Below are 15,820 nucleotides of genomic sequence, written 5' to 3'. Positions count from 1 at the left end.
TTGGGATTGTTGTAGTAGATCGACTTTTTCATCTGTATCATAATGTGCTTCACACAACAAAAATTCATTTTTGGGTACCTATATGAGCTAACATCAAAAGCGATACTTTTGAAGAGGCTTAACCAAAACTCACACAATGAAGGAGCAGTATCACCATAAGCTTCTAAAAGTACTACATGGGCTTCAGCACATGAAGCACTTGTACATTTTTTCCATTTAAACAACAATAGTAATGAATGTCAAAAATATAATTTTGAATGTTCCATGATAAATGTATAAACTGAATAACTCGACAATACTAAATCGAAAACTATTTTTATGTAGATGAATTGAATGTTGTTTTATTAGTTGTTTAGGTAGATAATTCGCATTTTCACTAAATTTCCAATAAATATTGATTGCTGATTAAAATACGCACAAGCCCCTAATATTAACGATTATGCTGAAAATCTATTTTTTATAACATGTTTATTTGTTTGAGTCAAAAATAATACTACGCTGTAGTCTAGATAATAACAGATAATTAGAGCTAAAGTAAAAATAACTAAAGTTACCTATAAAAATCATTGAATGTGTGGTTCAATCTGAAACAAAGGGGCATATAACAGTCCGGGCAATAATATTGGGTTTTGCTTCTTTCCCAATAGCTTAGATGTATTTTATCAATTGACGATCTGTCAATTTGAGGAGAAGAGGTCAATCCTTCCGCTTGAGGATACTGTTTTTGTCTTTTTGAATGATAAGAACTCTCCCTTTTCAGTGTCTACTATTTGTGGTTGTGAACATTTTCTAGACAGTTTAAATATATCAGTATCATCTACATCAGTTTTCTTTGTAATAAGCCTGTAAAGTTGTTCATTGTTAAGCATTATCTTGAAAGGCTTATGATCATGAAATTAAACAGACATAATTGTGTAGTCTCAGTCGAGGGTTATTTTATTTCTCAGTGTAGGTGATGACATTTTAAACAAACCTACTTTTAAATTCCAACCAAGTCTTCACTTATAAAAAAAGAGACTTGACGGGTTTACTTCAGGTACTGCCATTTCTTTAAATTTCGTAGCCAACTTATTATGTACCGGCCATATCTTATTCAGTTTTGGGTTAAGATGTTTTATTTCATAGTAGTGATCATTATTCGAGAAATTAATGTTCCGAATTAAGGCTTCAAATCTATTTCGATTCATGCAACTTGTAAGAAAAGGCGTCAGCAGTAGATGACTTGTTAGCCAATATTGATATAGCCTTACACTTACACCAGATCAGGGTCATGGGATTAATCAGGAAAACTGTTAGGGTCACTTCTACAGCTAAGGAAACATATATGTTAGCGTGTTAAAAAATTATTTTCTTCAAAAACGATTTTCAAAAAAGAAGTTATTTTATTTAATTAAATTAACATTCATAAAGCTTTTAAATTTTGTGAGTGAAGATAATTTAAAATTATTTATTAAATTGAACGTTTTCATAATAAAAACAAATAATGTTCTACCATAAGCAGACATAAAGTTGATTGTTACATCAGATCGCCAATAATTGATAGTCGTATATTACAGATCATTTATTTGCGAGAGTTTAAATAGCATTAATTGATAATCGTACAGAGTCCTGTAACGGGACAATTAGGCATCGAAACAGTTGGTTTTCTGTTTGGGTTTTAATGAATGTTGCATCATTTTATTGCCTAGTGCCTACTTTTGGAAATCTCTTTAAATCATTTAGATAATACTGATAATTTTGAAATGAAAATAGAAAAGTTATAATATGCGAAAGGGTTTAGAAAACCAATACTATTAATTTACTTGAAAATATTATTTTATTTAACCGAAAGAAGAGATGACTTGTTGAATGGCAATACAAAGCGACACTGAGGGTAAAAACATACCAACCCATCTCACTCGTTGACTATTCAGGTAGTTAAAAAGACAGATGGTCAGATAGTCTAGGCCGTATTACATAACACCTGAGAACCTTCAGAATCGTGTAATAGTTTATCTTTGATCCAGAGCTATCGAAACTTATGTATGAGGGTATGATTATATCTGACAAGTCTCATGTAGCGACCGCTACAACCCTTTAGGTCACTACGCATTTATCTACAGCAAATTCAAAGGTTGGCAACGCTAGTGGATTGGTGCCATGCGGTTTCCGGCTGCAAAAGGCCACCACGACGACGTCTCGCTCTCTTTCCTTTTCTCTACCCCCTTGTAACAGTACCACTTCCACAGCGCTATCGTACTTCCTTTACCTAACTTAATATCCTGTCCATTCTCCCGTCGACCATATGTATCATTTAATATGAGATTCATACTTGGACGATAGGTCCTTTCAAGTGAGAATCAGGATTTCAGGAGTCCCGCTAGATGCTCCACTAGCCCTAGCCCTATTCAATCTTTATATGGCTGATTTTCCACTCCACAACTTTCCCACACAGCATTTTATATAGATGATACCGCTTTTTTCACAACCGGTTATTGTCCCGACGCTATTCATAACAGACTCCAAGTCCAGCTGAACCAAGTGATAGCGTGGTACAAATTCTGGCAGCTACAGATAAACTTGAGCAAAACTAATTCTATTCTGTTCAATCACAAGAAGAAGTTCTGCGCTTATCGCGTCCAAATTGATAAAGTCCCTATCCCCTGTCTTCAGAAAGATTCATACCTCAGTCTCCAATTAGACCGCAGATTCCAATGGTAAGCCCAAATACAGCATGCTATTTTCAAGGGAAATGGCGTGTAGAACCTGCTATTTCTATTTCTCTGCAGAAAAAGGAAACTCCCAAACCCCTAGAAAGCGACCCTGTATAAAATGCTAGTCCGTCCAGTCTGCTTCAACGGAGCACAGGTGTGGTACAGGTACGTCTCTGAGAGACAACTTGAACTACTACAAGTGTTCCAACCCAAAAAAGTCCGCACGTTACTTAATGCTCCATGGTTTATGAGGAACGCCAACACTCACCTCGAATCAGGCATCCCGTTTGTGAAGAAATTCATGAACATGCTCAGTTCTCCATAAGTTCCTTAGAACACGACAACACCTTGATTAAATCCCTACCCATTCACAAACGTCGGTAGTAAACCAACAACGACAGTCCCAGTCCTAACCCAGGGTCTCTGTCGCCCGCAAAACATTCATACCCCGAATCCGAAGCGAAATCAGCAGAAGACCATTTGGTTCTAGCTAGCCTTCATGAAAAAAGAAAAAAAAACCTCTCGCTCTCTTTTCTTTTCTCTGCCCCCTTGTTACAATACCACTTCCACAGTTCAGTACTTCCTTTACCTAACCTAATATCCTGTCCATTCTCCCGTCGACCACATATATCATTATCATTCGAATTCCTTCCACAAAATTGTAGTGAGTGTTCGGACAAACAATCGCATCGACAGCCACACATTCCGACCGTCCGACCAGACGATCATTCCTCCACTTATATATTTGAGGTTAATCTGTTTGAATGGTATAAGAATAGTGATAATATTATAAGAATGGTGCATGAAATGCACTCATTTGATATTTCATTTTGTCATAGACTTTTACTATGAGTAGCTTCAGTAGATTCGTCAAAGACTGACTGGTTTTTCGTTTTCATCAATTGGCTAAAATAGTGCAGTGGAATAATAGGGTCGTAGGGATTTTGTAAAAATTAACCAACCGAATTAAAAACTGATCTTGATGATTTTGCTTTTAGGTTATTGGTAATTTCAAAAATTTTTGAAGCATTGTCATTATTACCGTAAAATATTGCTCCAAATTTATTTAACACAGTTTCAATAAGCTAGAATCGTGTTGCCACTTACAGGTATAAAACAAGGAAACAAATAAAAGATAATTCTGTTTGACTTTCAATTCATATATAATAAAATATGTACAGGTGGAAATATTCATTCTGCTAAACATGTTGGTTAGGATTCTTAACTTAGAACCTTATATACTTCCAAACTTGCGTTCGTATCTAAAAATAACACCATTATAAGTTCGAAATCTCACTAGATACCGTTATTGTGTAATAATTCTAACCGATAGTACACATACTGAGCTAAAATAACATTAGTGCTTACCATCAAATTTATTTTGCACAAATCATTTATTTAGCTGTTTGCGTGTTATTATACATACATATATAAAAAATTACTAACATTGTTGGAAATTAATTTGTCATTTATGGGTCATTTATGGTGCAAATGGCGATGAATTAGGATTAGTTAAAAAAAATATGGGTGAGGGAATAATTTTTGAGCAATTAGGGGAATTTTATTTAATTTTTAGATCATTAATGATGATTAATGATCAATATCTTGGGCCTCTTGTTATTAGAAGTTTCGACACCAATTTGTACACGGCTTATACTACTGTTAAGTTTCTTTCCAAAAATTCAGTGAAAATGGTAACATTATCACTTCTAGAGTGAAAATATATTTCTTAGAGCTGGGGAAACAGCAGAAGATGTCACCTCTTACATTACGCCTATAAGTTTATTACCTACAATTTCCAAAGCTTTTGAGAAATTATATATAAAGAGGCTTAATATTATAATAATTAAATTACATATTATTCCAGATCATCACTTTGGGTTTATTAATAGGCAGTGAGTACATATACTGGTAAATAAAATAAATCAGGCTTAAATATATTTTCAGCTGCATTCCTGGACATATCTCAGACATTTGATAAAGTGTGAAGGTTAAATTAAAGAAACTTCCTCATCTTCACTTTCATTTACTAAAATCTACTGAATTACATTTAATACATTCAGGACTTCCACGTGGCAGTACATTGTTATATGCAGTATACATATATTTTAGCGTCACACATATATCCAATAAGGGCCTCAAGGAATCTTCAAACATACTTAAGAAAAGACAACTGTAACTGAAAAAAGGCGTTTTTTGGCAAAATTCAAGGAAAATAATCCTAGTCACGTCGCTAATCAGGCTGGGTAAGACCGGATGTTGGGATGATTTCTAAGTTTGTCATTCGCCTTTCGGTAGACTTAATGCCAGGACTGTCGTTCGGAGCCCACGTTAAACAGTAGGCCTAGTCCAGATAAACCCTAGTTGGTAAAAAGGAGACTCCAAATTATATTTAAAAAATCTACCCATGTAACACCTGCGTGGAAGAATATGTTCAGTAGTTTAGAATATCTAAAAATATCAACTGCCCAACTGCCAAAGTGGAAGCTATTGCTATACGAATCCGTGCTTTGCCGATTTGGTCATATGGAATCCAACTATGGAGTACCAAAATCCAAGTACCAGTCCAAAATAAATTGTTGCGTGGAATTGTCGATTCTCTACATTATATCTTGAATGAAGTGATAGAGTGAGATAATATGTATTTAATAACATATACATAATAACATTTATTTTTATTCTTATTCTTAGTTATTAAAAAATATATCTTGAATTTATATATTATTCTAACATATTTTGAAGTACTTTAGTGTTTCGGGATGTTAATATAATTATTGACTCTATTTAATGATAGTGAAATATAGTCCTGAGTTTATATATAAAAGAAATTTAACATATTTTATGTCATTGTATGTAACAATAGTTAAATGATTGTAGACAATTTTGGGCTATTTACGATGATTCAACTAATAGTTCATATAAACCCGTCTTCTATTTGGTTAATTTTATAATAAACTACGCCGAATATAAATCTTATATGTCAATGAACCTGAAGAATAGTTTAAATGGCAATATATATTTAACATCTTCCTTCGTCAATATATGGCGAATCTACAAGCTTTATTATAAGTTTATATTAATCAAACCAGACTAAAACACCATCAATTTTATATATCAATGTACATTAAAAATAGTTTATTTGGCAATATATATTTGATCCTATTTTCTTCTGTATATATCAAGAACCCATTGTTTTATTTATCGTTTTTATTGTTTTTTTAATAACCTTCACCAACGTGTCATTTTTGTTAGAAATATGTAAATGTATATAGGATATATAAATGAACCTACGCCAATATCTCACGAATTTTTTTATAGAATATTTTAAATTTTGGAAATAGAATAGAAATGATGCTACTTACTTTATATGTTGTGGTAATTATATTTATATAGATACACAATCATTTACATTTGTATATTTGTTATGTATTAGGAAGTATTGTGTGTGTATTTGGAGATTTGTGATACATTAACTTTGGGCTAATTGTGATCGTTCTTATTATCCACGGTTTCTATTTGATTAGCCTGATAATAAATTGTACGAATACAGATCTTTTATATGAAAAATATGTTATATTGTAAATATATTTAAAATATTTCCTTCTCCATTATATCAAAAATCCATACATTTATATTTATAAGGACATATTCACTTACGAAACATTAAATTAGCAAATGGATTTAATTTATTTTAAAAACAATATCGTCACTAAAATGATAAACATACGTTTTCGTATGTTTTGATGATTATATTTAGGTAGATTTTTTCTACGATTCTTTATTAATTTAAATTTTGGCTTGCACGTATTGTTTTTTAATATTGCCTGTTTCTGTATTAAATACACTTTATATATAACGCTGTATTGTCATAATATGTAGAAACAGTTGAAAGATTGTGCCCAATTTTCATTTATTTGCGACCATTACGTCCAATAAAGTTTTTTTGTTAATGATTCTTATTAGAACAAGTTGTATTCCAATTAATTTTGTAATCAACAGGTTATGCCGAGTATAAACATAATGCTAATGAACATCTAAATACAATAAGGCGAATTAAAAGACTTTTAACATCCTGCGCCATTATATCACGAACTTGTAAATCGTTTTTCCCAGGTATGCTACATTATAAAATTTAAGAAACGTAGTTGTATATACATGTATATAAAAGAATATAATCAGTATTCCACATATTATGATAATTATATTTACCCAAAAGTGTTTTCACAATTATTTGAAGAAAATGAATTTTTATATATTTTTAAGTTTAGACTTGCGTAAAAATATGGCCCCAGCTTGCTCGATTATGAACGTCATAGGTTTCAACACTGGTACTGAAGCTATTACTTCTGCTGCTAGATGGATTGAAGAACAATTGAGTAGGATGAACTGGAAGCTTCTGCTTCCTCTATTCTGTATCTAGCAGTGTAGTTTGTAGATTTTTTACTGACCATTTTTAGAAAAAAATATTTTCAAGGTTTGGTCATATACGTTCGTCTTTACTAATGAATAATTTTTTTGCTTGTTTCAGAACGCTAGGAGGGATGAAAATATATCGAGCCTCCATTCCACTAATAAGGAATTCTTATGTTAATTAATCTAAATAATGGTTTTGTCGAAACATGTTTTTTAACAATCCTCAAATTCGTCAAAAATTTTACAATTATTTTTTAAAGCCACTATTGCTATATGGCAATAGTGGAGAGACTATAGTTAATGTGTTTATTTACGACAATTAAACTGAATTTATTTGAATAATTATTATCGAAGTATACCTAAGGCAAATAACCTATTTTAAGAAACCTTAAGAATAATTGGAATTAAAATATATGTCCAAATCACCTTCGCCATTTTATCCTGAACTAAATATTGGTTAAATTAAAAAAAAAACATATAGGCTTTAACAATTTTTTGGCATGCAAAACAAACTAGTATGTATTGTGACAATTATAATTTTTTTTTATATATATTTTAAAGTAAACTTTTTACCAACTAGTGGTTTATCTGGACTGGACCTATAGTTTAACGTGGGCTCCGAACCACGGTCCTCGGTATTAAGCCTACCGACTGGCGAGTGGCCAACCCAGAAGATACCCGGTCTTACACACCCAGCCTGGTTACTGGCGTGACTGGGATCATTTTCAGGATTTTAGGATTTTATTTAATTTTAGATTATACATGTTTAAAAGTAAGCGTATTAAAACACAAATTTTTAATATAAATATGTCATGTGTTCTATGCCTATGTTTCGATAATGTTGATGTATTTTGGAATTATTACTACGTCTTCGCCATTTTGTCAATAAAACTATATAATTAAATAAAACTACCAGAAATCGCAATAATGTTTATCACTTTTATTTTTTTTATGTTTCAATTATACTGCTACCTTAAGACGCACAAATACAATAATTCTCATTCCACATATTAAGAGTTATCACTTAAATATCTTACAAGTTTTCTAATTTTATACAATACCTACATGCACAATGAAAGTGTTTAACAGTGACATGGCGCACGATTAGTTATTTTTCGTCCTGTGAACGAAGACGGGCTTTTACCGCATCTCTGTCGTTATCTGACTGATGTACACATCTGAAAATATTTGCCAGAGAAATATTTAGAGTGGATGTGAAAGCTCAGTCGTATGTACAGGTCCTAAACTCGTTAAGTAACACTAAAAGTAACTTTTAGCTATGTATATATCTATATATATATATAATTCTTCAGTAATTTTTCGAGTAATAATTTTATTTTTACATAGTTTTTACATATAGTTTGATAGGAACTTTGGTTTCTTTCAGGGGCGTGAACTAATACAGTTACGTCACTATAAAATTTGCATATAAAATGAAAAAAAACTATTTTTTTTATTACGCCCCCTACTTTTTACGCCTATGTGTGTATTTTTACAAATTTACAAATTCAATTTTTTTTTGTTTCAAAGAAAACATATTGGAAATTGGAAAGCAATGAAAATTAATATCAGCACACCATTCCATGTACACTTTTTTTGATAAATTTTAACGTCTAAATAGAATTTTCTTCTTTAGTATAAAAATATAATTTCTTCGAAATTTTGGTTGACAAGAAACGCGAAAAATAACGTCATCGTATACGTTTTTGTTTTGTTATTTTTTTTATCAAAGATATGTATATATTTTATATAAGTAGACCAAAGGAATTTATCGTATACAACTTGTGATGGTTCTTATATAGTATAATTACCAGTTCCATTTTTGATACAATCAATCACATTTTCTTGCGAAAGGTTACCGCTTACAAGAAAATAAAAAAAAATGGTAAAAATAAATTTAATTTATATTTATGGAATTGTTTGCTTCAGAAGCAATACCACGTCCCAGTCGACTGATTTGGTTTTGAGTATTTCACCGGAGATATTCGAGATATTCATCTATACATGATACAAGTTTAATATTTAACATTAATCTACAAACTTGTCAGACAGAACACTGAAAATAGAATCGTACAAAATAACTGTATAAATATGAACATACAAAATCACAGACATGTCTACGTTAAGAGTCTTTAGACCATTCCTTTGGACATCATTCTGACTGTGTTCTTTAAAGCTTGTCTTTTATTGCAAAACCATATTCTGATCACTTCTCGTTCGTAGCCGAGCTGATGGGCCAATCCGGTAATCTCCGTACCTGGAATTAAAAATAGTGTGTTTTAGAATTCATAAAATATTAGCATAAAAAAAGGAATTAATTTTTTGTCTGAATATAAAAAAAAACTAATATTAGTCCTATAAATTAATTTAAAGGATTTACAAAAGATGATGTTACTGTTTATTAAATCGTATCGCGTGCAATTGTAAACATCTTCATATTGAAGCCTTACTTTTCACTACGATTTATTCCTTCGAACTATTAACAAAACATTTTAGTGCGTTGAAAATGTCGAAATTTGTACCGAGTAAATCGTGATGGCGGAAAAATGTACTTTTTCACTTCAGTTTAAAGAAAAAGGCGGCCGAAGGCCATTAAAATCTGTGTGAAGTTTATGGCAAACATGCACCATCAATTTCAACATGTGAAATCTAGTTTCGACGTTTTAAAAGTGATAAATTTGACGCCGATAATGATTCCTGTAAAAAGCAAGAAGAATATACATAATTGTTGGAGGTAACACAAGAAACGTTGTGTTGAGAACATGGAAATGTTCCAAACGCCTTGAATATTTGATGCCGTATGAATTGAAGTCAAGAGATATGGAAAGGGGTTTGGTCCTGTGTGAAATACCGCTTGTTTTATTATTTAATTATTACAACTAGTCGTTTCCGATTAACCTACAAATTGTCTTTATGATAACTGAAATCTAGATATATAAGTAAGAGGACCCATCGGTCCTATCTCAGTCTCTGGTGAAATAATGTTTATACATGTCACTGCTGTATTTTTGAATATATGTACCTCACTACACAACACTATACAAGATCAGGTGGTTTGATCCTTTTGAGTCTGTGTCCTGTTCTGGTGGTAGCCACTAGTTGCAAAACTTCAATATTCTCATGAGAATGGAGGTTTTCCTCACCCCCCTTGCAATTATCGGATTTCTTGACTGACTGTGGGTACCTGAAGGTCTCGATGTAGGTAGTCAGTCCTGTATAATTTGGGTGCGCCCACAATACTTCTCAGGACTTTGTTGTGAAAAATTTGTATTTTGTTTATGTTAATCTTTGGAGAACATCCCCATAATTGAACTCCATATGTCCATATAGGTTTCGGTATTTGCTTATATAATAGCAATTTATTATGTACTGATAATTGTGATTTTCTTCCAATTAGCCAATACATTTTCCTATATTTCAATTTCAGTTCTTTTATTTTCTTCTTTATATGTTCCTTCCAACGAAGTTTTGCATCAAGATGCATTCTGAGATATTTAGCGTTGTTGCTATATGGAATGATAGTTTTATTTAATGTTATTGGTGCTTGTACGGTCTGATTGTAGGTAAACTGCACGTGTGCAGATTTACTTTCGTTAATTTTTATTTTCTAAGCTTGTATCCAATTATTAATATTGTCACTTGCCTGTTGTAATTTTCGTGTGGCTTCTTCACTATTGTCTCCGACAGCTATAATCGCAGTATCATTCGCAAATGTGGTCATTATAATATTCTCCATTTGTGGTATATTACAAGTGTAGAGTACATAAAGTATTGGCTCCAGTACACTTCCTTGTGGTACACCTGCTTTAGCTTCTTTTACTGTAGAGTAAGCTCCTGCTTGTTTAACTCTAAACATTCTGGCTGTAATGTACGATTTTAGTATTTCGGTGTGTTCTTTTGGTAACATTTTCTGTAATTTATGAACAAGGCCTTCATGCCAAACCTTATCGAAGGCTTGTGTTGAATGTAATAATATAGCTGAACATATCTCGTTACCTTCTAGGCACTTTCAGTTACATGTGTTATTCTATGCACTTGGTCAATTATTGAATGCTTGTTAATAAACCCAAACTGATGTGTTGGTATTAGGTTTTCTCTTTATGAGTGAAATACCGCTTTAACGAAAAAATTGGAATATAATCCAAATCATGGTAATTACGTGGTTATGCATCAACATCAATGGCAAAGGCAAATATCAATGGCTCCCAGCTAATATACCGTATTTGGTGGCATCAGCTTGGTATAATACACTGAGCTGCTAAAACCTAATGACATTATCAACGGAGATCGTTATTGACTATAAGTGATGCGTTTGTGTCGAGCACTGCGCGGAAACGGCCAGAATATAACCAAAACACAACAATGCTATTTTTTGGCATGAAAATGCTAGACCAAGTGTTGCTAAACCGAGGGAACCATGCTAGGAAAACTTAAAATAGGAAGCGCTATGCCTCCCCCCGTATTATCCAGACTTTGCTCTTTCTCATTATTACTTGTTCCTACATATGAGTCCTGATCTGTCTCAGCAGTGCTTCACTTATAAAGATACTAAAAATTGAGTCGATTCATGGATACATCGTTCCTTCCAAGTGAAATCCGAAGTTGCCCGAGACATGTGAAAAAGTAGAGGCTCTCGATAGACAATACTTTGAATAAAATGCATAGTACCGATTTTTCACAATAAAGCTTCAATTAAAAAAAAAACAATCCTTTAAAACTAATTTATTGGTCTAATAATAAAAAGGGGACATCCTATATTCTACACTGTATGTAAAAATTACTGTATTTTCATAATTTTATTCATCTACAATATACTTATTTCAACGATTATCAAGCAGCTCTCCTTTATTTGATGATTGCTTGGGCTATTCGTTATTGAGGTCGTTACCTTGATGAAACATGAATTTTCAATTTTCTTTTTTCCATTAATTCATGTATCTTTCCTGTATCATATATCATATTTACACTAATAATAGTAAAGCTTATTATTTTGCCAGTTTGGATAGCTTGGACACTATATTATGGTGGTTAACCAAAGTTACATCTATAATGATGAAATGAGTAAAAATGACTTTTTTAAATGACTTTTTTGAAATGTCTTTTTGTTTCATTGTTAGCGAATGCAGATATTGTGTAGACAGCTTTTTAAGACCCAGAACTTTGCTTAAAATACAGTTTTTCTTTAAAATTATCCCTCTTTCATAACATCGCTCTTGGTGATCCTATTAAATGCTCTACTGTTTGCAATTAGCCACATCAAGATGTTTAATATAATAATCAAAAAAGGAAATATTATTCCAGAAAATCAATTTGGGTTTCGTAACAAGAATGGAGCCATACAACTATTGTTTTCATTGGCTTTGGCGTATTAAAGCCAATATAACAAAGTCTACCCAAGTAACTTTTATCTTGCGTAGATTAATGAATATTAATAATTGTGAACTCCCCTAGGTGGGGGATTCTAAATATCTTGACATGTATTTAGATCGATGCAATAACTTTGAAGAAGCACATTACTGCTCGATGAAAATAACTAGAACTTAAACTAAAACAAACGTCAGAGTCAAAACATGATCCATATATAACAATATATTGCTATGCAAATCAATACGTTGACCCATTTTGTCCTACCGAAAACAATAATGGGGTACTGCCGGCAAATCTAATATAAGCATCATTCAACGGTTCCAAAATAAGATATTGCGTGCCCTAGTCAACGCCTCATACTACGTTTCCAATAAAGTGATCCAGCACGATATCCGTCTAGAGCCCGTAAGAGTGGTACTTCGAAAGTACTTCGAGTTAAATATTTCGAAAGAGTTGTCATTGCATTTCAATATACTTGCTAATCAGTTAAATGTTCGTGATTACTATGATGTGAGTAGGCCAAAATGTTCGCTACCATCCGATATGATTAATGAACAGAAATAGGCTTTAGAGTAAGATTAAGATCAAGATATTTTACACATAGAATACCGATTAAGATTTTACACACATATTAAGTGAAGTGTATATCATAACATATTGCCTGCTGGGCAGATTGTTGAACCGCTAAGAGTAATAAAAATTATTATTCTCATATTCATTTGTAACCGATTTGCAATTATATTTTAGTAGGTTTTTATGGTATACATTTGTTATTTTTTCTGGATCTTTTTTTTAAGTCATATAAATGCTTTTCAATTGGCGTCTGACCTAAGCATTTAAACTCGCGTGTTCTATGCTTCTTTAAACTGCGTTTATTTTTAATTATTTCTATTGCTACTACCTGTTGTCATTTCGCTATTTTTTTAAAAATTTAAACTGCTAAAGCTGCACTGAACTCTCATGAAGGGTATTCACGAGTTATTTTATAAGACTGGACAAAAGATTTCCGCCAAACCAAACAGAAAAAGTTATAAAATCTAAAATCTAATTTTGAGTGATCTATTTTTAGCTCAAGTAAATAATAATCAATGAAATACAACAGAATATAGTATTATAATGTCACAACAACAAAAGTACTGGTCCTGGTACCAGTATTATACACTTACCAGAGGGATGAGTGTTTCTCTCGAAATGGGCATTCAACAGTTCCAAAGCTTGAGGAGTGAACGATGTTCTTCTCTTGCGCTTCTTCGATGGCTCGATACCGATGAAGTCCGTCAAGTGGTTTTGTCCACTTTTATATCTAAAACAACTTTGCATTACTATGACAATATAACCATACGTTAGTTTCAACTATATGTATTAGGTGCCAAACTTAATTATGCTGTTTCATCGATTAAACATTTCTATTATTATTGTTAAAGTTTGGTGTTTAGCTTGAACAGAAAGTCTTATAAGAACAATAGTATTAAGATATTTAAATTTATATCATATATCTATCTCTATCTATTTTTATTTTTATACAATTTTATATTTTTGGAAAAACATTATTAAATGATTTGGTTTAATTTTAAGCAATATTTTTGAAATTTTTTAAATTATTTTTGTTTATTCCAGTATTATGGGAACCATGAAATAACAAAGAAAGGTTATAAATATTTGTAGTAGTGACAACAAATTAATGCGCCCACTTTATCGAAAGGTATATATGCGAACATTTCACCAATCCTCTGAAAACGGAACAGAATTCAAAAATAAGAATCCCAACCCTTCCTTTTCATAGAAGTATTTTCCCACTAATTCCCGCAAAACATAATTTTCAACTCGTAATATATCTGTTAAGAAAATCAATTTGAATTTTAAGAAATTTGATGATATCTGTGGATTATAGGACGACAGAGAGTAGATATACTTGCCGCAGAAGGTATAGTATCTGAAAAGGTTCTTGTGACATAGTATAATATTGAATTAGAGGTAATCGTAAAAGTTTCGTAATCATTTAGGATTCTCCTGTACATTTTAAGGATTAATATAAAATTGATTAATTTCAGGTTTCGCTAATAAGTGCTCAAAGCACTAAACAAATATTACAAGTACATAAATACCCAACACATATATTGATGAATAATGATAAAACATAAAATTGACAAAGAATTATGCTAAAAATTATGACAAACAACACAAGCTAATAATAAAATTGCTGATTACAGTTTGGTTTTTGTGTTAATGCGTTTTTGTAATAATTAGTAACACAAAATCGATAAAACTGTTACATTTCTTAATTATATTACTGAATATTAATATATTCTAAATTTAAAATATATCAAATCAGTGTCTATTTTTTTTAATAATTAGAAATGTAAGAAATATGATTAACAATCGATTTGTTATACTTTAAATAGTTCTTGGTAACAACTGTAATTTAATTAAAACAATTACATTTTAATTTTTTATGATTTAGATATCATGATGATGAAAATTAACATAGGTATAAAATTAATAAAATATTACATTAAATTACTTTCTACTAGATTTATTATTAGATTTATTATACTTTCTACTAGATTTATATTCTCTACTAGATCTTAGTTTTATTTTGTGTTGCTTAAATTAATTATTATGGGTAACTTTTGGATACCGCCAGAGTAGGACACAGATTCAAAAGAATCAAACTATCTGATCTTGTGTAAAGTTGTATAGTGAGGTGCATATAATAAAAAATGCAGCAGTGACATATATAAACTTTATGTGACCAGAGACTGAGATAGGGCCAATGGGTCCTCCTAGTTATATATCTAGATTTAAGTTATCATAAAGACAAACTGTAGGTTAGACGGAAACGACTAGTAACAGTAATATAACATCAATAACTAAATAATACAAAATATAATTATTTCTATTGCACGTTAGTGTTATTCAAGTGGTTTAATGTGAGTTTCGAACCATGGACTTCAGTCAGCAATTACTTTGAGTTTTCAGCCCTATAAATTGATTTTTGTCAATTCATGAAGCCTACCGACAATTGTAAAGATTATTCCAGCATATCGCATATCCAGCCTAGTTATTTACATGACTAAATTTATATCTTGTTGTCAGATTTCATGCACTTGATTCTTTGATTAACCACTATTGCTTATCGCTGTTACCAATAACGAACTGAATGATGATCTTGAAGCCAAATTTATTACTAAATCACAGTAATCTTGATATTGGATCAATAATAACCTATATAAAATAGTATTAGATAATAACTTTTGGTTAAATATATAGATATATAATAAAACTCAGCTTTGACGAATGACTAAAGATGTGGTGCTCTGTGGAGTTTGCGCTAGATAGACCCTTTC

The 15,820-nt window shown here is 31.5% G+C and overlaps 1 protein-coding gene across 5 annotated transcripts in view; it reads right to left on the bottom strand.

The window, feature by feature from the left end:
- Positions 1-8,028: 8,028 nt before the first annotated feature.
- Positions 8,029-15,820, bottom strand: part of pdm3 (POU-domain protein pdm3) — a 283,474-nt gene continuing 275,682 nt past the window's right edge. For 2 of the 5 annotated variants that reach the window (XM_076409651.1, XM_076409653.1), the window contains 2 exons: positions 13,640-13,776; positions 8,029-9,363 (listed from right to left, as the gene is read on the bottom strand). In XM_076409651.1, the coding sequence (XP_076265766.1) occupies positions 9,239-9,363; positions 13,640-13,776 (262 nt within the window). In that variant the 3' untranslated portion in view covers positions 8,029-9,238. Of the gene's footprint in view, positions 9,364-13,639; positions 13,786-15,820 lie in introns of all 5 variants that reach the window. The other 3 variants (XM_076409649.1, XM_076409652.1, XM_076409650.1) reach the window with 2 other exon arrangements.

Source organism: Rhynchophorus ferrugineus, unplaced genomic scaffold (assembly GCF_030347505.1).
Source record: "Rhynchophorus ferrugineus isolate W39M unplaced genomic scaffold, kcgeb_rfMv2 rfM7, whole genome shotgun sequence".
In the NCBI taxonomy this organism is placed as follows: domain Eukaryota; kingdom Metazoa; phylum Arthropoda; class Insecta; order Coleoptera; family Curculionidae; genus Rhynchophorus; species Rhynchophorus ferrugineus.
Note: the sequence above shows the minus strand (reverse complement) of the source record. Positions and strands in the feature narration are given on the sequence as shown.